A 20,152-nucleotide genomic window follows, 5' to 3' on the forward strand; every position below is an offset into this window, starting at 1 on the left:
TGACTCAATTGTGGTTTCTTCCAAAGAACGTGGTCCAGGGAACAACTGTGGAGCAACCATTTTGAACTCCGATGTGCCATCCTCTTCATTTCCAGACTGTAACATGGCTATTTGAGGAAATTTCAATGCCTGATTTCTTTCTGTCACCTCAAAACCCTTACATTAAGTGAGGAGCATCTGTCAGAAGCTTTAATTACTGCGGTGTTGAAATAAATCTATACTTCAAAGCCCCAGGGAGCTCTTTTATGCTGAGCAATATGTAAATCAGGCCACAATTTCCCCTTTAAAGGAGCCCCAGGGTGTCTCTTTTCAGGCTACTCCCACCAACACAAAGTTTGTGCCCTTTCCTGAATCCTTTCCTGTCAAGTCCCCTCTAATCTTTAGCGGGAGCAAAAATGATCCTGTGGCTGAAATTGGTTTCCTTACTAGCAGTCCTCAGAGGTAATTGTTTCCCTCTTATTCAGGTTCGTTCCATTTTAATTCTTGCATAAAGAAGAGCTAATTACAACAACTTTTATTTTAGGTGTCCTGTCAGAGGCCCAGTTGGTGGAGTCCGGAGGGGATGTGAGAAGGCCTGGAGAGTCCCTCCGTCTCTCCTGCCAAGGCTCTGGGTTCAACTTCGGGGGCTTTTCGATGAGCTGGGTGAGGCAGGCCCCTGGAAAAGGGCTGGAATGGGTGGCATTGATAACCTCTGGTTCCGGTACTTACTACTCGGACAAAGTGAAAGGACGCTTCACCATCTCCAGGGACAACTCCAAAAGCCAACTCTATCTGCAAATGAACAGCCTGAAGCCGGAGGACTCGGCAGTCTATTACTGTACAGGAGACACAGTGGGAGGAAGTGAGTCTGAAGCCGGGCAAAAACCTTCCCTTCCTCAGTTCAGCTCTGCAAGTCAGCTCAGCCCCAGAAGGCTGGATTTTCCCAGGGGACTTGAAAGGGAGCTGAGAAAGCTGCCAGAGTGCCAAGAGGGACAAAGAGATGATCTTGGCCTGGGCATTCTGGGATCTGTTTTCCATTTGGATGGGAAGAAAATGGCAAATCTCAGCACCCTCCTAAAAGACAGCAGAGGGAAATTGTTCTCATGTTCTGCTCTCAAAAAGTATCAGGAAATACAGAATTGATTCAGTAATTAGAACTCTTCATTCTTTTATTGGTTTTGAATTTCAACCCTCCTTTACTCTTTCTTGAGACGCAGATCTGCCCCTTTCCCTCTTTGTGCGCATTTCTTTCTGTCTCTATATATCCTCTCTCCTTCTCTCCATTGATGTACTACATATATGTACAGACAAAAAGAAGCACACACATGAACGCATGCACACACATGTAGGCATTTGAAAGTTTAAATACGTTTAAAATCATTTTCCTCTGCTAGCAGTAGAAATCTACTCATAAAATCAGGGTGCTTCAGGACCTGCAAGAGTGTCGTGTGGTCTGACAACAAGGAATGGGGCAGAAGCCAGAAAATAAGGCCAAAAATATCAGGCCAAGGGTAGCCCTGATGTTGTCGTGTCATAATACTTATTTTTTAGTTTATTTATTTTATTATTCACATTTCTATCACTGCCCATCTCCCCCTAAACGGGGGACTCTCGGCATTTTACAATAAAAATCACCTTAAAACCTGACATCATACAATCACCAATATTAAAATAATAAATATATATATAAAATCCAGGTGGGAGATTTCCATTCCGTCGGGAGAACTCCACATCAACAGCCACCCCTAGGAAGAGCTATTGCCCTCCCATCCCAGGCAAGGCGGCAAATTCAGGTCTGCAAGCCCTTCCAGAAAGTCGGGAGTGAAGGGGCCTGCCTCACCTCGGGGGGTAGAATGTTCCACAGGGCGGGCGCCACTGCAGAGAAGGCCCGCCTCCTGGACCCCACCAGATGAAATTCTCTTTCAGACAGGGTCCGCAACATGCACTCTCTTCATGATTGGGTGGGACAGGTTGATGTTATAGGGATGAGACGGTCCCTCAGGTAGCCTGGCCCCATGCCATGTAGAGCTTTAAAGGTGATAACCAACACCTTGAATTGGACCTGGAAGCAAACTGGAACCCAATGCAGCTCACGCAGTAGAGGTGTTACATGTTCTGATCTTGGAGCACTCATCACTGTTCACGCAGCCCCATTTTGGACCAACTGAAGCTCCCAGATTCTCTTCAAGGGTAGCCCCATGTAGAGCGCATTGCACTAGTCTATATGGGAGATGACCAGAGCGTGAGTGACTGCCCGGAGGGCATCTCGATCCAGGAAAGGGCGTAACTGGCACAGAACCTAATCTTGTGCAAAGGCCCTCCTAGCCACGACTGCCACCTGCTTTTTGAGCAGCATTCGTGAGTCAAGGAGGAACCCCAAGTTACGCACAGGTTCTGAATGGGACAGTGCAACCCCATCCAGAACTAAAGATGACAACTTCCTGGATACCGAGGAGCCATCAATCCACGCCCCCTCCATCTTACCAGGGTTCAACTGAAGGCTGTTGCTCCCCATCCAGGCCCCCACAGCCCCCAGGCACAGAGAAAGGGCATTGACCGCATCACTTTCTTCACCCGGGATGGAGATATATATCTATCATCAGCATACTGATGGTACCTCATCCCTTGGTGACGGATGACCTCACCCAGCTGTTGCGTGTAGGTGTTAAATAGGAGAGGGGAGAGAACCGAACCCTGCACCCTGCAAAGTAGAAGTCGAGTGTCGGATCTCTCATCTCCTATCACCACCGACTGGGACCGGCCCTGGAGGAAGGAGGTGAACCAGCACAGAACCACGCCGCCCACCCCCAACTCCCTGAGTCGTCCCAGAAGAATGCCATGGTCGATTGTATCGAAAGCCACTGAGAGATCAAGGAGACAAGGATGGATGCGCTGCCACCAACCCGCTCTCACCAGAGACCATCCATAAGCGCGACCAATGCAGTCTCTGTCCCATAGCCTGGCCTGAAACCTTACTGAAAGGGGTCTAGATAATCCATTTCATCCAGAATCCTCTGATGTTGTAACACCACCACTATCTCAATCACCTTCCCCAAAAAGGGGAGTTGGGAGACTGGACGAAAGTTGTCCAGGACAGTAGGGTCCAGTGATGGCTTTTTCAGGAGTGGGTGTACCACTGCCTCTTTAAAGGCAACCGGAACCACTCCCTCCACCAAAGATGCATCGCCTGGATCCAACCACATGTCACCTCCCAGGCTGCTTTCACAAGCCAGGAATGGCATGGGTCTAGATGGCACATGGTGGCATTTACAATCTGGAGGATCCTGTCCACTTCCTCAGGCCCAAAAGGATCAATCTGTTCCCAGATAACTGGGTAAGTAAGTTCCCTCAGCATCTCTCCAGACTCTGCCCCACACTTAGTTTCCAACTTGGACCGAATCTGAGTGATTTTACCCTGCAGAGGCTCAGCAAAATTCCTCCGCACAGCCCTGTAGGTGGGAGACAGAGCCCCCCTACCTAATAACAATTGCATAATTTTAAACAGGGCCGTTGGGCAGCATTCTGCAGATGCAATAAGAGTGGAGAAATACTGAGATTTCGCCGCACTTACCGCCACAAGCAGCCCTTAACAGTGGCTCTAGCTTGTGTTCAGTCAGATTCAGTCTTTGCCTTCCTCCAGCAGCACTCTAGGCAAATCTTCACCCTCTTCAAAACCCGCAGTTCCTCCGTAAACCATGGGGAGTGCCAGGTTTGAGTGGGCAAGAGAGGCCAAACAGGAGCATTCCTGTCCAAGGCCCTGGCCGCTTCTCTATTCCAGGTTGCGGTCAGGACCTCCGCTGGACCGTGCAGTACATCGCTGGGTATAACCCCCAGCTCCTTCTGAACACCTCACTGGGTCCATCAGTCACTGTGGGCAGAACAATTGAATGGGTCCTGCCTTCCTGGGGGGGGGGGGGTAATGCAAGAGAATCTCAAGGCCACCAGGGCGTGGTCTGACCATGACAACGGGGACAGATCTACCTCTCCCCTCAGATCACATTGCCACTTCTCCAACATGAAAACCAAGACTGGAGTGAGGCCACTGCCTCGACTTGGGTCCCAAATGATCTGAGAGAGGCCCATGGCTGCCATGGTAGCTTTGAACACCTGGGTCGCATCCAAGGCACGCCCCAGGGAAGGTAGGTTGAAGTCCCCCAAGACCTGGGGAACTCCACCACCAACCCTGAGACGGCCTCAAGCTGCTCAGGCAGGGAGGTTGCCAAGCAGCAGGGAGGCTGGTACAGCAGCAACACTCCCAACTGTTCTTGGGTGTCCAACTTTAGAAACAGGGTCTCACAACCGGCTACCTGTGGAGGAGCACCCCTGAAGGCTATTCCACATGGGAATGCTAGGTTTTTATTTATAAAATGTATCCTTGCACTATCTTAGGTAAGAATTATTCAACACACCTGTCTTGACTCCTATAAGGAATTGCCCAAAATTTCAAAATTATTTTAAGAAAATCCATATTATGTGAATGGATAGTGTATCTCCTTTATCCAAAATTATATATAAATTTAGGGATGATAGAAGATTATACCTCAGTTTTCATGCATTTCTTGCATTCCAATTGGGAGACGGCAAAGTGATTGATTATCTTTCTCAGCCATTTGGGAAAAGGTTTGTTATAAACAGATTTCTTGACTTTGCAACATCCGGACATTCAACGAATGTGCTAGGCATATCATTCTCAATATCTTAGTCTACATCATATGATCTTTTATCATAAAATGTCCAGAGATGCTCTTCAAGTGAGATTGGTCATGATGAAAACTAAAATATAAATGAATAAAATGTCTAGTTTCATTGACACTCCATATTTATAGAAAAAACCCTCATACTTTTTCTTTTGAAATCACCTATGACTTCACACTTTGTCTCTGAAGTAGCTACTAAATAATTCTTGGTCAGTGCTAGCCAATCTTAGTGACATGATTTGACATATAAAAAAATTACGCATTTTATTTCCTCCAACGTCCTGACTCCTAGAACAAGTGGCCCATAATCTGAAAACAGTTTCAAAGAAATAACTCATGTGAATGGAGAGAGTGAGTATTTTCTCTGAGGACATTTGTAAATTAAGGGACATTTCTCCTCTCCTCTCCTCTCCTCTCCTCTTCCCTCTCTCTTGGGTGAAATATTCCTTCAAGGAAAGGTGGAAGGTCAATGCACTGAGATCCTCTTTTATCCTGAGGACTATATGTTCAGTTTCAGCTTCTGCTTTAATTGAAGGATAGGAAATGGCCAAAAGGGGTCCTGTGAATGTAGAGATGGAATTTATGTAAAAAAAGTGGGATACAGTTTGAAGAAAAAAAGAAAAATAAAAAGAGGATAGAATTATGTTTTCCTCTAAGTATCATTTTTAGCAAATCCACAGTCATCCACCATGAATGAATGGTAGAAGAAGGACAAGAGGTTTTATGAATTATTGTCTTACCAGACAGAATACAGAACTAGGATAGAGAAGATTTTGACCAATGATAAGCCCTTCCAACCCGGTCTGCCAAGAGTAAAACGAGGGCGAGGGAAGAACGAGGGGGACCTGCTTCAATCTGGTTAGAACAGCCTCTTTTGGTTGTAGGTCTGCAGAGAGGGTCTGGCTCCCCACCAGTTAGGAATGGTTTGTACTAGATTACTGAGATGGCCCTTCCCAACTCATTTTTACACGATTTCATGATATTTAGGAGAAAAACTAAGAATACACGACCTCAGGAAAATACAGTATCTCATAGAATAACCCATCAAAAGGAATTTCCTTTCATATAACAAAAGTGCGTTTTCTGTTAACTCTCTAGACTGGACTAAGTTCCCTGGAGCTCTTTCATTTCATCGGAGCCGGAATTACCATTTCTTAATGCAAGAATCTCTTTGGAAAGTTAAGTAGATGCCTCCCCTCCTCAGGTTTTCCACCAGGGGGCAGTGTTGCCACACGGAATGGCTTTGCATATGTGTGGGGTGGGGGTGGGGGTGGGGGTGGGGGTGAGGGATGGAAAGGGTCTGCAGGCCTTGTCTCACTTCGGAGGCATCATTACATTTACTCTCATTTTCCTGAGAGACCACTGAAGGCAATTCAGAGAAATTTAACATCCCAGGAGATTACATTCCTCACCATGAAGCCACAACTGAGTTGAGAACAGATGTGCTTGGCTAAATATAGAACAAACTGAATTGCTTGGAAAATGAAAAGTCATTTATTTTTGTTTCTCCGTTCATGGAATAAGTGTAGGATAGCGGGTTTTTTGAGTCTTAGTATGAATTAACTCTGGGCAGTTAAAAACAGATAAGAAGACCATAAAAATGGCAACCCAAAAACCTCCCAATATTTGTAATCAGTATCGCTGCTGAGTTAAAAACCAAACCATTAAGAAACATTATACAGGCTTCCAATGATTTATATTCCAACTTTGAGACTTGGATGTGTATCTAAAATTCATCTGTGGCTTATAAATTGGGCCTTATGGCTCGGTCTGCATTGACTTAATTTTGGTTTCTTCCAAAGAACGTGGTAAAGGGAACCACTGTGGGGCAACCATTTTGAACTCCAAAGTGCCATCCTCTTTATTTCCAGACTGTAGCATGGCTATTTGAGGAAATTTCAATGCCTGATTTCTTTCTGTCACCTTAAAACCCTTACATTAAGTGAGGAGCATCTGTCAGAAGCTTTAATTATTCCAGTGTAAAGCTCACCTTTCTTCTACGTCCCAAGTGTGAAAGGTGTGTTGAAATAAATCTATACCTCAAAGCCCCGAGGGGCTCTTTTATGCTGAGCAATATGTAAATCAGGCCACAATTTCCCCTTTAAAGGAGCCCCAGAGTGTGTCTTTTCAGGCTACTCCCACCAACACAAAGTTGGTGCCCTTTCCTGAATCCTTTCCTGTCAAGTCCCCTCTATTCTTTAACAGGACCAAAATGATCCTGTGGCTGAATTTGGTTTCCTTCCTAGCAGTCCTCAGAGGTAATTGTTTCCCTCCTATTCAGGTTCTTTCCATTTTAACTCTTGCATAAAGGAGAGCTCATTACAACAACTTTTATTTTAGGTGTCCTGTCAGAGGCCCAGCTGGTGGAGTCTGGAGGGGACGTGAGGAGGCCTGGAGAGTCCCTCCGCCTCACCTGCCAAGGCTCTGGATTTGACTTCGGCAGCTATGGCATGCACTGGGTGAGACAGGCCCATGGAAAGGGGCTGGAATGGGTGGCATACATAAATCCAGGTTCCGGTACTATTTACTACTCGGACAAAGTCAAGGGACGCTTCACCATCTCCAGGGACAACTCCAAAAGCCAAGTCTATCTGCAAATGAACAGCCTGAAGCCGGAGGACTCGGCAGTCTATTACTGTGCAAGAGACACAGTGGGAGGAAGTGAGTCTGAAGCCTGGAAAAAACCTGCCTTTGCTCAGAGCCGCTCCTCAAGTCAGCTCAGCCACAGAAGGCTGGATTTTCCCAGGAGACTTGAGAGGGACCTGAGAAAGCTGCCTGAGTGCCAAGAGGAACAAAGAGCTGATCTTGGCCTGGGCATTGTGGGAGCTGTTTTCCATTTGGATAGGAAGAAAATGGAAAATATCAGTACCGTCCTGAAAGATAGCGAAGGGAAATTGTTCTCAAGTTCTGCTCTCAAAAAGTATCAGGACATACAGAATTGATTCAGTAATTAGAACTCTTATTTTTTTTATTGGTGTTGAAGTTCAACCCTCATATACTCTTTCTTGAGACGGAGATCTTCCCCTCTCCCTCTTTATGTGCATTTGTTTCTGTGTCTATATATCCTCTCTCCATCTCTCCATAGATGTACTACATATATGTACACACACACAGACACACAGGCATGAAAGTATGCACACACATACAGGCAATTGAAAGTTTAAATACGTTTACAACCATTGTCCTCTGCTAGCAGTCGAAATGTCGTAATAAAATCAGGATGCTGCAAGGCCTGCCAGAGTGTGGTGTGGTCTAACACCAAGGAAGGGGGCAGAAATCAGAAAATAAGGCCTACAAACTTTCTGCCAAGGGTAGCCTAATTGCGGCCGTGTTATAATACTTAGAATAGCAAAGGAACGTAGATCGGGGGTCTCAAGTCAGTTCCAGGGAAAGTCATGTTTTAGGTGGTTTAGGAAAATTGCCTCCCCACCTGCCGTCCTCCCCAGTAACTTCTGGATGGGAGAAAGGTTGGAATCGCTCAGCCTCTTTGCTCAACAGGCAAATTAAATGGAAAAAAAATATTGAAATAACTCCTATGGTCTCACCTTGTAGTTTTCGATCTGTGATTTATGAAAATCAACACCAGAACTTCCACATGGCAATGCTAGGATTTTATTTGTTCAAATGTAGCCCTGCTCTTTTTCCTAGGTATGAATTATTCAATAGGCCTGTCTTGACTCCTAGAAGAACTTGCCCAAAATTCTGTTAAAAAAATCCATATTATGTGAATGGATAGTGTATCTTCTTTATCCAAAATTATATATAAATTTAGGGATGACAGAAGATTGTCCCTTAGTTTTCATGCATTTCTCGCATTCCAACTGGGAGAAGGCAAAGTGATTTGTAAAATGTTCCTTCCCTTTGTGAACATTTACAACATACATTGTTGTTGTTTATTCGTTTAGTCGCTTCCGACTCTTCGTGACTTCATGGACCAGCCCACGCCAAAGCTTCCTGTCGGTCGTCACCACCCCCAGCTCCCCCAGGGACGAGTCCGTCACCTCTAGAATATCTTCCATCCACCTTGCCCTTGGTCGGCCCCTCTTCCTTTTGCCTTCCACTCTCCCTAGCATCAGCATCTTCTCCAGGGTGTCCTGTCTTCTCATTATGTGGCCAAAGTATTTCAGTTTGGCCTTTAATATCATTCCCTCAAGTGAGCAGTCTGGCTTTATTTCCTGGAGGATGGACTGGTTGGATCTTCTTGCAGTCCAAGGCACTCTTAGAATTTTCCTCCAACACCACAGTTCAAAAGCATCGATCTTCCTTCGCTCAGCCTTCCTTATGGTCCAGCTCTCGCAGCCATATGTTACTACGGGGAACACCATTGCTTTAAAAATGCGGGCCTTTGTTGTCAGTGTGATGTCTATGCTCTTAAATATTTTATCGAGATTTGTCATTGCTCTTCTTCCAAGGATTAAGCGTCTTCTGATTTCCTGACTGCAGTCAGCATCTGCAGTAATCTTTGCACCTAGAAATACAAAGTCTTTCACTGCTTCTACATTTTCTCCCTCTATTTGCCAGTTATCAATCAAGCTGGTTGCCATAATCTTGGTTTTTTTGAGGTTTAGCTGCAAACCAGCTTTTGCACTTTCTTCTTTCACCTTCATCATAAGGCTCCTCAGTTCCTCTTCACTTTCAGCCATCAAAGTGGTATCATCTGCATATCTGAGATTGTTAATGTTTCTTCCAGAGATTTTAACTCCAGCCTTGGATTCCTCAAGGCCAGCTTGTCGCATGATGTGTTCTGCATACAAGTTGAATAGGTAGGGTGAGAGTATACAGCCCTGCCGTACTCCTTTCCCAATCTTAAACCAGTCTGTTGTTCCGTGGTCTGTTCTTACTGTTGCTACTTGGTCGTTATACAGATTCTTCAGGAGGCATACAAGATGACTTGGTATCCCCATACCACTAAGAACTTGCCACAATTTGTTATGGTCCACACAGTCAAAGGCTTTAGAATAGTCAATAAAACAGAAATAGATGTTTTTCTGAAACTCCCTGGTTTTTTCCATTATCCAGCGGATATTGGCAATTTGGTCCCTAGTTCCTCTGCCTTTTCTAAACCCAGCTTGTACATCTGGCAATTCTCGCTCCATAAATTGCTGAAGTCTACCTTGCAGGATCTTGAGCATTACCTTACTGGCATGTGAAATGAGTGCCACTGTTCGATAGTTTGAACATTCTTTAGTGTTTCCCTTTTTTGGTATGGGGATATAAGTTGATTTTTTCCAGTCTGATGGCCATTCTTGTGTTTTCCAAATTTGCTGGCATAAAGCATGCATTACCTTGACAGCATCATCTTGCAAGATTTTGAACAGTTCAGCTGGGATGCCGTCGTCTCCTGTTGCCTTGTTATTAGCAATGCTTCTTAAGGCCCACTCAACCTCACTCTTCAGGATGTCTGGCTCTAGCTCACTGACCACACCGTCAAAGCTATCCCTGATATTGTTATCCTTCCTATACAGGTTTTCTGTATATTCTTGCCACCTTTTCTTGATCTCTTCTTCTTCTGTTAGGTCCTTGCCATCTTTGTTTTTGATCATACCCATTTTTGCCTGGAATTTACCTCCAATGTTTCTAATTTTCTGGAAGAGGTCTCTTGTCCTTCCTATTCTATTGTCTTCTTCCACTTCCACGCATTGCTTGTTTAAAAATAATTCCTGATCTCTTCTGGCTAACCTCTGGAATTTTGCATTTAATTGGGCATATCTCCCCCTATCACTGTTGCCTTTTGCTTTCCTTCTTTCTTGGGCTACTTCTAGTGTCTCAGCAGACAGCCATTTTGCCTTCTTGGTTTTCTCTTTCTTTGGGATGTATTTTGTTGCCGCCTCCTGAACAATGCTGCCAACTTCTGTCCAGAGTTCTTCCGGGACCCTATCTACTAAGTCCAGTCCCTTAAATCTATTCTTCACCTCCACTGCATATTCCTTAGGAATATTAGTGAGCTCATATCTAGCTGATCTGTGGGTCTTCCCTAATCTCTTTAGTCTGATCCTAAATTGTGCAAGAAGAAGTTCGTGATCTGAACTACAGTCAGCTCCAGGTCTTGTTTTTACCGACTGTACAGATGTCCGCCACCTTTGGCTGCAAAGTATGTAGTCAATCTGATTTCGGTGTTGTCCATCTGGTGAAGTCCATGTATAAAGCCGTCTCTTAGGTTGTTGGAAGAGAGTGTTTGTTATGCAGAGTGAATTGTCTTGGCAAAATTCTATCAGCCTGTGTCCTGCTTCATTTTGTTCTCCTAGGCCATACTTACCTGTAATTCGAGGTGTCATTTGACTGCCCACCTTAGCATTCCAGTCTCCTGTGATGAAAATAACATCCCTTTTAGGCATGTTGTCCAGTAGGTGCTGCAGATCCTCATAGAACTGCTCTACTTCAGCTTCTTCAGCATTTGTGGTTGGGGCGTATATTTGGATCACTGTGATGTTAGATGGCTTGCCCTGAATTCGAATTGAGATCATTCTGTCGTTTTTTGGGTTGTATCCAAGCACTGCTTTAGCCACTTTACTATTAATTATGAAGGCTACTCCATTTCTTCTGTGGTCCTCTTGTCCGCAGTAGTAGATCTGGTGGTCTTTTGATGTGAAGTGGCCCATTCCAGTCCATTTCAGTTCACTGACGCCCAGAATGTCTATCTTTAATCTTGACATCTCACCAATAACCACATCCAATTTGCCCTGGCTCATAGATCTTACATTCCAGGTTCCGATGGTGTGTTGATCCTTAGAACATCGGATTCGCCGTTCACCACCAGCACCGTCGGCCGCTAGCCGTCCTTTCGGCTTTGAGCTAGCTGCGTCATCACGTCTGGGGCTAGTTGAGCTCATCCTCTGTTCCTCCCCAGTAGCATTTTGACCTTCTTCCGACCTGGGGGTCTCATCTTCCGATGGTATACCGACATATCTCTGGTTGTACTGATCCATTTAGTTTTCACGGCAAGAATACTGGGGTGGGTTGCCATTACCTTCCCCAGGGATCGCATTTAGTCTGACCTCTCTGTCATGACTTTCCCGTCTTGGGTGGCCCTTCACGGTTTAGCTCATGGCATCATTGAGGTGCTCAAGCTCCAGCACCATGGCAAGGTAACGATCCTTTGCTGAAGACAACATACATTAGAAACGTTTTTATAAAATTTTGCATATTTTTGTGGGGTTACCAAGCAGTTCGAAAACATGCAAATGTGAGTAGATTAATTGGTACCGCTTCAGCGGGAAGGTAACGGCGTTCCGTGAGTCATGCTGGCCACATGACCCGGAAGTGTCCTATGGACAACGCCGGCTCCAAGGCTTTGAAACGGAGATGAGCACCGCCCCCTAGAGTCGGACACGACTGGACTTTACGTCAAGGGAAACCTTTACCTTTACTTTACCTCCATTAAATGATAACACAAAGTAAATATTAATCCCTTTGTCCACATTTTTCCCAGTTCTCTAATAAAATGTTATATTCAAAATTTCTTGCCCAATTAATCATACACTCTTTGACCTGTTCATCTTCTTGATCTAATTGTAATAATATTTTCTACATCTTTGTCATAATATGCTCATTATTGATATATAACTGTTTTTCGATCTCTGTTTTTTTCTTTTTAAAATGTATATATATATTTATTTCATTTAAATCGTTCATTTAACTGCATATATGTGAACCAATGACACCGGTGTCCTTCTCCTTCTATTTCTTCTCTTGTTTTTAGCATAGGTGTATCTTGTTCATATTTGATCAGATCTTTATATCTTAACCATTTTATCTTATCATCTAAACTTTCCCTCCTTGCAAAAGCTTCTTGTGGCGATATCCACATTGGTATGTTTGGTAATAATCTACTGCTATACTTATCCGAAACCCTCAATAATACTTTTCTAATAGTATGATTTCTCAATTCTTTGTTCATTTTTACTTTTTCATTCCAAATAGATGCAGCCACCCACATCTAAATTCATGTCCCTCTCACTGTAGAAGGTTTGGATTTTCTGACGTTAACCATTCTCTTATCCACAGAAAGCAACAAGCTTCAAAGTACAATTTAAGATCTGGTAACCTCAACCCTCCGGTTTCTTTAGTATCTTTTAATAATTTAAATTTAATTTGTTGTCTTTTTCCTTGCCAAATAAAAATTGAGATATCTTTTTGCCATACTTTAAATATTTTTTCATTGATTACAGTTTGTAATGTTTGGAAAAGAAATAACATCTTCGGAAATACATTTATTTTGATTATGGATATCTTTCCCAGCAAAGATTGCTGTAATTTTCCTCATTTTTCCATATCAATTAATATTTCCTTCCAAATTTTCCCATAATTATTTTGAAATAATACATTTTCAATAATGTTGATAATATTACTTTTAAGTATCTAATCCTTTTTTTTTCTATTGTAAAACCTGATTTAGTTATTAAAGTTTCTTTTTTTTAGTCATCTTTTTACTCAACATTTTCGTTTTTTGTTTATTTACCTTAAATTCTGCCACTCTCCAAATTCCTTTAATTTCTTCAACAAATGTTGCATAGAATCTTGGGGATTTTCTAATAGAAATACTAGGTCAGCTGCAAATGCTTTTAATATATATATATATATATATATATATATATATATATATATATATATATAATTTTTACTCCTTTTATTTGACTATCCCCTCTTATATTTCTATTCAGGACTTCTAGGACTAGAATAAAAAAGAGAGGTGATAGGGGGCATCACCAATGTTACTCTAGGGGGCACTGGGTGTCCTTTCAAACGTGCTGTCTGTGGCTTGAGCAAAATGATGGCAATTCCCTTTTCTCCCAGAGGGCTAAACCTGCTGGAGACTGCTGTGTTGTGGCCTCCTCATGAGGAGCCACTGTCTGGAGACATATGGGTAATCTCAAGTCGTCTCCTTATCCAGAGAGGAATTATGAAGAGTTCACGCCCACTATTCACTCCACTGTGGTCCTCAGTTTGCCATTTCTTCCCCGGAAGTTCCCACACACTTTTACCTCCCATAATCTCCCAATCTGCTTTGCCTGTTAGGACAAAAGAATAAGTGTCTCCAGATAGGAAAAAGTGCTTTTGAAAACCTAATGTATATCTGACTGGGGGATATAATGTATTTCACCAAGATCTAATTCATTATAAAATTAACCTTTGTGTTTCTGTGTCCATTTTCCTGCCATCTACAATAGAGCATAGCAGGTGGAATGAAAGGACAAAGATAAATGCAATCCTTTTGCTCCAGTTTGTTTCCTCTACTTCCGTAAGAGGGATTTCTTTTGTGTATATTCTACCTAAGAAGAAGAAATCAGCCCTCTAGTAAGAACTTCAGGACTCTTTTGTTATAGGTGTCGAATCAGAAAGTTTGCTGGAGGGAAAATAAAAATTATTAATATGGCCTGAAGATTCCAATTGTAACTTCACTCTTTGCAATGTGATCGGGGTGAGCCTGGACTCAGATAAAATCCTGGAATGGGATATTGTCATTCAATATCCTGGAAGCAGGTAGGAAATCAAACTTTTAATTAATTGTTCTAAAGATCTAAACTGTGCAATACACATTCCATATATTCAGGAATTATCTTCCTGAGAGGCAGAGGTTCATCAAAGTATCCAGACTACCAAGGCCATCTACCAAGAAGCTCTGCTTCTCTTTTATCCTGAAGTGTATGTTAATGCAGAGACACCCTTCCTCTTTAATTGCCTCCTTCTCCCCCCTCCTCAAGCTGTAGCTAGAGGTCCAGAGCCAGACTGCCTGGAACTTCTTCTGTGACACACTGAGAAAGGAAAATGATCCTTTTGCTCCAACTCATTTCCCTTTTAGCAGCCTTCCAAGGTATTGGTTCATCCATCGAGAGATGGAAGCTAAAAGGCTCTTATATGCTAGAAATTAATGGACTGGAGCAAGATGGATAAGGTCTGCATATCAATATTTCCTTTCCAGATGTCCAAATGGAGCTCAGCCTGGTTGGTTTTGTCTCTGTGAGTAATACTCCTTTTTTTTCTTGCCTGAGAGGATGAAGGGGAGTTTCATTTACGGAAATGGGAATAGAATTTGGAGAAATAAAGGAATGGAGCAAAAGATAAGATAATGTTTTACTCCATGTCTCATCTGAATGATACCACAGTGATCCAAAAACACTTAATGACAGGAGATGCAGAAGCAACACTAAGAATAAATTCTCCTATCAAAAAGAGCACAGAACTAGTATAGAGCCGATTGTTGCAAATGTTGCATCTTTGCAGGTCTGTCTACCTAGAGTAAAATGAGGAGGAGGGAAGAAGAGGGCAGACTTGCCTCAGTCTGGTTCAAATAATCTCTCATGGTTGGAGTTCCAGAGAGAGGATCTGGCTGACCACCTGATAGGGATGGTTTGCAATGGATTAGCTAGATGGTGCTTCCCAATTCATTTACTCCATGATTTAATGTGACACCGGGGAAAAAAAATAAGTATCCTCCATGTTCAGAAAATGCAATCAGCCACAGAGTAAGACTTCAAAAGGTATCTTCTATCAGGTACCAAAAGGGCATATTTAGATGTCTCTCTAGACCTGCTTAGACCTCCTGGAGAACCTGCATTTCTTCTCAGCCTCACTTCCCCTCCTGGAATGTCAGAATCTCCTTGGAGAATTAGGCAGATGCCCCTCGTCCTCACCTTCTGCAGCAGGGGGCAGTGGGGTCACCCTGAATCGCATTGCCCGTGTGTGGGGTGGGGTAGGGAAATAAGAGAAATGTCATAAGATATTGTCTCTTTTTTGAGGCATCCTTGTTTTTTCTGTTTATATGTTTTATTTCCATATTAGTTCACCAAAAAGGTCTCAAGAAAATTTCACATCTCAGGAGGCTCCAATCCTCACTGGGAAGCCATGTCAGAGTTGACAACAGATGTGCTCTGCTAAATAGAGAGCAACGGAACCCTTTGGGGAATAGAAAGAGACTTATTAGTATTTCCCAGTCCAGAGAGAGAGTGTATTTGCAGGCATTTTTATGGGTATATGGAATTGGTATTACTAATGCTACTGTACTGCTATTATTATTATTATTATTATTATTATTATTATTATTTGTATTTGTATTTGTATTTGTATTATTATTATTACCATTATTATTCTTTCAAATTGTATGACTGCCCATCTGGCTGAATCAACTCCGGGCAACTGGCAACTGATAAAATCACCACACAAAATACCAACTCAAACAAAGCAATATATTAAATTCATACAACTACTGACTTAAAAACCACTCAAATAGGCAAAGAACAACCCACTGGCTCCATCTATTTCATTTCTCCCTGTGATTTCTTTCATTAAACTCTGAATTATAAATTTTTCCTCCTGGCTCGTTCTAAATTCAGTTCTTTGGGGTTTCTTCAGGTTGGCCTGGTTAAGGGAAAGAAGTTGGAAAATCATTTCCTGAGCTAAGATTTTGCATGTCTGTCTTTTAATTACTATAATGTAAACATGCCTTTCTCCTATGTACTCACCGTAAAAAACAAGAACAAAAAGAAAAAACCTTGCCTTCACTTTTTTTAGGATTGGAAAGTTATGATGAAAATCACCAGTGTCAGATGTGTGCAAGGAAATCTATGAGATCAGTGCTCTGAGGGGCTCTTTTATCAGAAAAATATGTAAATTGAGTTACAATTGGTGGAGTCTGGAGTGGATGTGACAAGACCTGGAGAGTCCTTCCACCTCTCTGGCAAACCTCTGGATTGCTGGAGGAAATCGGAAGCCTGACAAGATATTCTCTTCTTGAATTGAAGACAAAGGGAACTTCTGCCTCTACAATTAGAACAGACTAGTAATGGTACCTGGTATTGGGAGCCCTTGCACACAATACCGTATCTGACGATCACTGCAATAATACCTGTGGTTGTCCCTTTGAACTTGCCGACATCTCCAGCTGCTTCCATGGGGATAAAATAGAAATTATAATAAACATCTGAGATGAAAAGAGTGCTGGTCCTTTGTTCCTTTTTCTCCAGCAGGCTAAATTGCTCAGCCTCTCTATGACTTCTCTCTTGCCTGTAGAGGAGCAAACTCTTGGTGAAATATGAAAGAGGCTCACAAAATCTGCCTGAATTAAAAGGGGCTCATCCATGAAAATATGTAAAATTTAAGCCATGGAAAAGGAATTTTCCAAGAAGAACTCCTACAGTTTCAAATAAACTTTTATGGAGGGTTCATTCTAACTTCATTATCTAGGAAGCCATGATTTGTGGTCCTGCTTCCCTCACTGTTTCATGCTTCTCAGCTTTACAGAATTTCTCAACAGCAGGGACCGTAAGAATTATTCTGCCCTCAAGAAAAACACAAAACGTGTACAGACCAGAGTTTGACAGATGATCAACGCTGCCATCCTGTGTGCCTCGAGGGAACATGGGATGAGGGAGGGACAGGGCAGCCTTGGCTCAGTGTAGGTAGAGCAGTCTCTTTTGGTGGCAGGTCTGCAGACAGGACCTGGATGGCCACCTCTTAAGGATGGTTTCTATGAGATGACCTAGAAGGTTTTTCCTAAACAATTCATTCTATAAATGTATGAGATTTAAGAGAAAAGAGAAGATCCCCCCCATCTCCAGAAAAAACAATATCGCAGAATGTTACCAATCAAAAGCAATTTCCTATAATATAATGGAAGATCAGCTTCGGATTTCTCCCTAAATCTGCTTAGATCTCCTGGAGATCCTTCATTTCTTCTTAGCCATAATTCCTATTTTTGAATGCAAGAATCTCCTGGGAAAATTAAGTAGATTTCTCCCCTCCTCACATTTTACAGCAGGGAGCAGTGTTGTCACACTGAATGGCTTTCCCCATGTGTGGGGTGGGGGTGGGGCAGAAGAATAAAGCAATTGTCTGCAGACTTTGTCTCATTTTGGAGGCCAGATTATATTTATTCTTATTTTCCTAAGAGATCACTAAAAAATCACAAGGAAAAGCCACATCTCGAGAAGCCACAGTCTTCACTCTGGCCATGTCTGAGTTGGGCGCTGCTAAATAAGGAGCAAACATAATTCTTTGGAAAATAGTGATTTATTTCTGTTTCTCACTCAAAATGAGAGGGTATTTGGTCAGGTTAATATTAATGTGAGACTTGCCATTATTATTATTTCAATTTCTATGGCTGCCCATCTTGCAGAATCAACCTTGGCAGCTAGAAACCAATGAAATCACCATACAAACTAGTCACCACCATCACCACCCACAGTATCTAAAATCCATCCAACTGCTGAGTGAAAACCAAGCTAATAAAACAAAAAAGACTCCACAGGGTCCAGCTGTTTCTAATTTGCCTGTGATTTCTTTGATTCTGATTTTGCAACTTGGACTTATAAGTGCAATTCCACTCTGCCTTGCAAATTGTGCCTTATAGCTTGGTCTACATTCCTTTGTTTTGGGTTTCTTCAAAGAACATGGTCAAGGGAAGAACTGTGGAGCAAAGATCCTGGACTCATATGTGGCCTTCCTTTCATGTTCAGTCTCTAACAGGGCTATTTAAATGATTTTCAGCACGTGCTTTATTTTTCTCATCTTTAAACGCTTTCCCCAACGAATGAGATTTAATCAGATCTTGCTTTACTTATTCTCATCTAAACCTCCCCTTTTTTGTATGTACTGATAATAACAAAAGTCTTGCTTGATTGTTCTGAGATGTTTCCATCCATTCAAACTCATAAGTGAAACCTGTATGTAAAGAAATCAAACCCCAATGGCCTGAGGGGCTCTTTTATCCAGAGCGATACGTAAATCAGGACACCATTTCCCCTTCAAAGGAGCCCCATGGTTTCCCCTTCATGCTACCCCCACCAGCACAAAGGTTGCGCCCTTTCCTGAATCCTGTCCTGTATTTCCCCTTTGTTTATTAGCAGGGGCAAAAATGATCCTGTGGCTAAACCTGGTGTACTTAATAGTAATACTCAGAGGTAATTCTGACCTCTCTATAGAATTTGCTTCAATTTGCTGTTCTTGTATACAGGAGGTTTCACCAAAACAGGTTTCTTTGTAGGTGTCCAGTCTGAGGTCCAGTTGGTGGAGTCCGGTGGGGATGTGAGAAGGCCTGGAGAGTCCCTCTGTCTCTCCTGCTAAGCCTCTGGATTCATCTTCAGCTGCTACCGCATGTACTGGGTGAGACAGGCTCCTGGAACAGGACTGGAAGGGGTGGCATGGATAACCTACAATTCAGGTACCATTTACTACTTGGACAAATTCAAGGGATGCTTCACCATGCTACTACATGGGCTGGGTGCGACAGGCTCCAGGGAAAGGGCTGGAATGGGTGTCGTTCATATATCCAGCTTCCAATTATATTTACTACTCAGACAAAGTGAAGGGTCACTTCACCATCTCCAGGGACAACTCCAAAAGCCAAGTCTATCTGCAAATGAACAGCCTAAAGCCAGAGGACATGGCAGTCTATTACTGTGCGAGGGACACAGTTGGAGGAAGTGAGTCTGAAGCCTGGAAAAAACCTGCTATTTCTCAGAGCCGCTCTGCAAGTTCATCGGGGAACCACACGTTGAACTGGGACACTGAATTTGTTAAAGACTATACCAAAAAAAAAAAAAAATCACAAAAAGTTCTTCTCCTGAAAAGAACCCACAAGCACAAAAAAGGCAGCGACAGAGCTGGAAGAGGGAGGCCAGGACCAAGTTCAAATCCTTGCTTGCCTGCTAATAGCATTTCCGTTAAACAGGACAAGAGGAGAGGAGCTCAGCCTGGAGCCAAACAGAAACCCCCGTTGTCTGGAGCTGCCTCCATCCACACGTTTGATCCGTGAATTTCATGGATGAAAGAGGAGAGTTTTCACAGGGTATGTTTAAGTTGCTGAGCAGGACACTGGCCCTGCAGCCCCTGTGTGTTCTTTGAGGGAAAGAGAAGGCTGAAGCGGGGTGGGGGGAGAGGGGAGACTCCCTCCTTACAGGCCTCTGCAAAAGGGAGCATGGAAGGGATTCGGCAGAGCCAGGAGTCCCTGGATAGTCTGAAGCACGTCTTGCATCCGGACAGGCCAGTGGGGAGGACAGAGGAGGGAATGGGGGCCTTGAAAGAAGAAAGCGGCCGAATTCCACAAAGAGACTTGAATTCTGACACTCTCCTTGCTTGTTCTGTTTTCCTTCTGCTTCCAGTTTTGCTTGGATTTGAAAAGAGAATCAAGCAGGCAGATATGAAGAGACATTGCTCCTTTTTTTTCCTCCAAGTGAATAATTTGGTTCCCTCAATTACCCAGATTTTTGCAATGGGGGGGCAGGTGGATGTTGTTGCCTTGTTTTCATGTTTCTCTGCTCAATTGCAGCAGAAGCTTTTGGGAGGAAAGAAAGGAGAAAAACAAGTTGGGGTGGTCATAACAAAGAGGGTTCCCAAAGTTTGGAGACAGAGAGAAGTGCATGTTCTTTTAATAAAATAAATAAACATTACACCAAAAAGAATGGAGTAACCTCAGTCATCCAGGGAAACTAAAAGAGGGTGATAAAGGAAGGATCATTGTCACATGCCAAAGAACAAAGCAG

The 20,152-nt window shown here is 43.0% G+C and overlaps 1 gene segment (V, D, J or C); it reads left to right on the top strand.

The window, feature by feature from the left end:
* Positions 1-19,425, top strand: part of LOC134497154 (immunoglobulin heavy variable 3-48-like) — a 53,387-nt gene extending 33,962 nt beyond the window's left edge. Inside the window, 1 exon segment of the V gene segment in view lies at positions 19,342-19,425. Coding sequence covers positions 19,342-19,425 — 84 coding nt within the window.
* The last annotated feature ends 727 nt before the right edge of the window (positions 19,426-20,152 follow it).

Source organism: Candoia aspera, chromosome 4, assembly GCF_035149785.1.
Source record: "Candoia aspera isolate rCanAsp1 chromosome 4, rCanAsp1.hap2, whole genome shotgun sequence".
NCBI lineage: Eukaryota > Metazoa > Chordata > Lepidosauria > Squamata > Boidae > Candoia > Candoia aspera.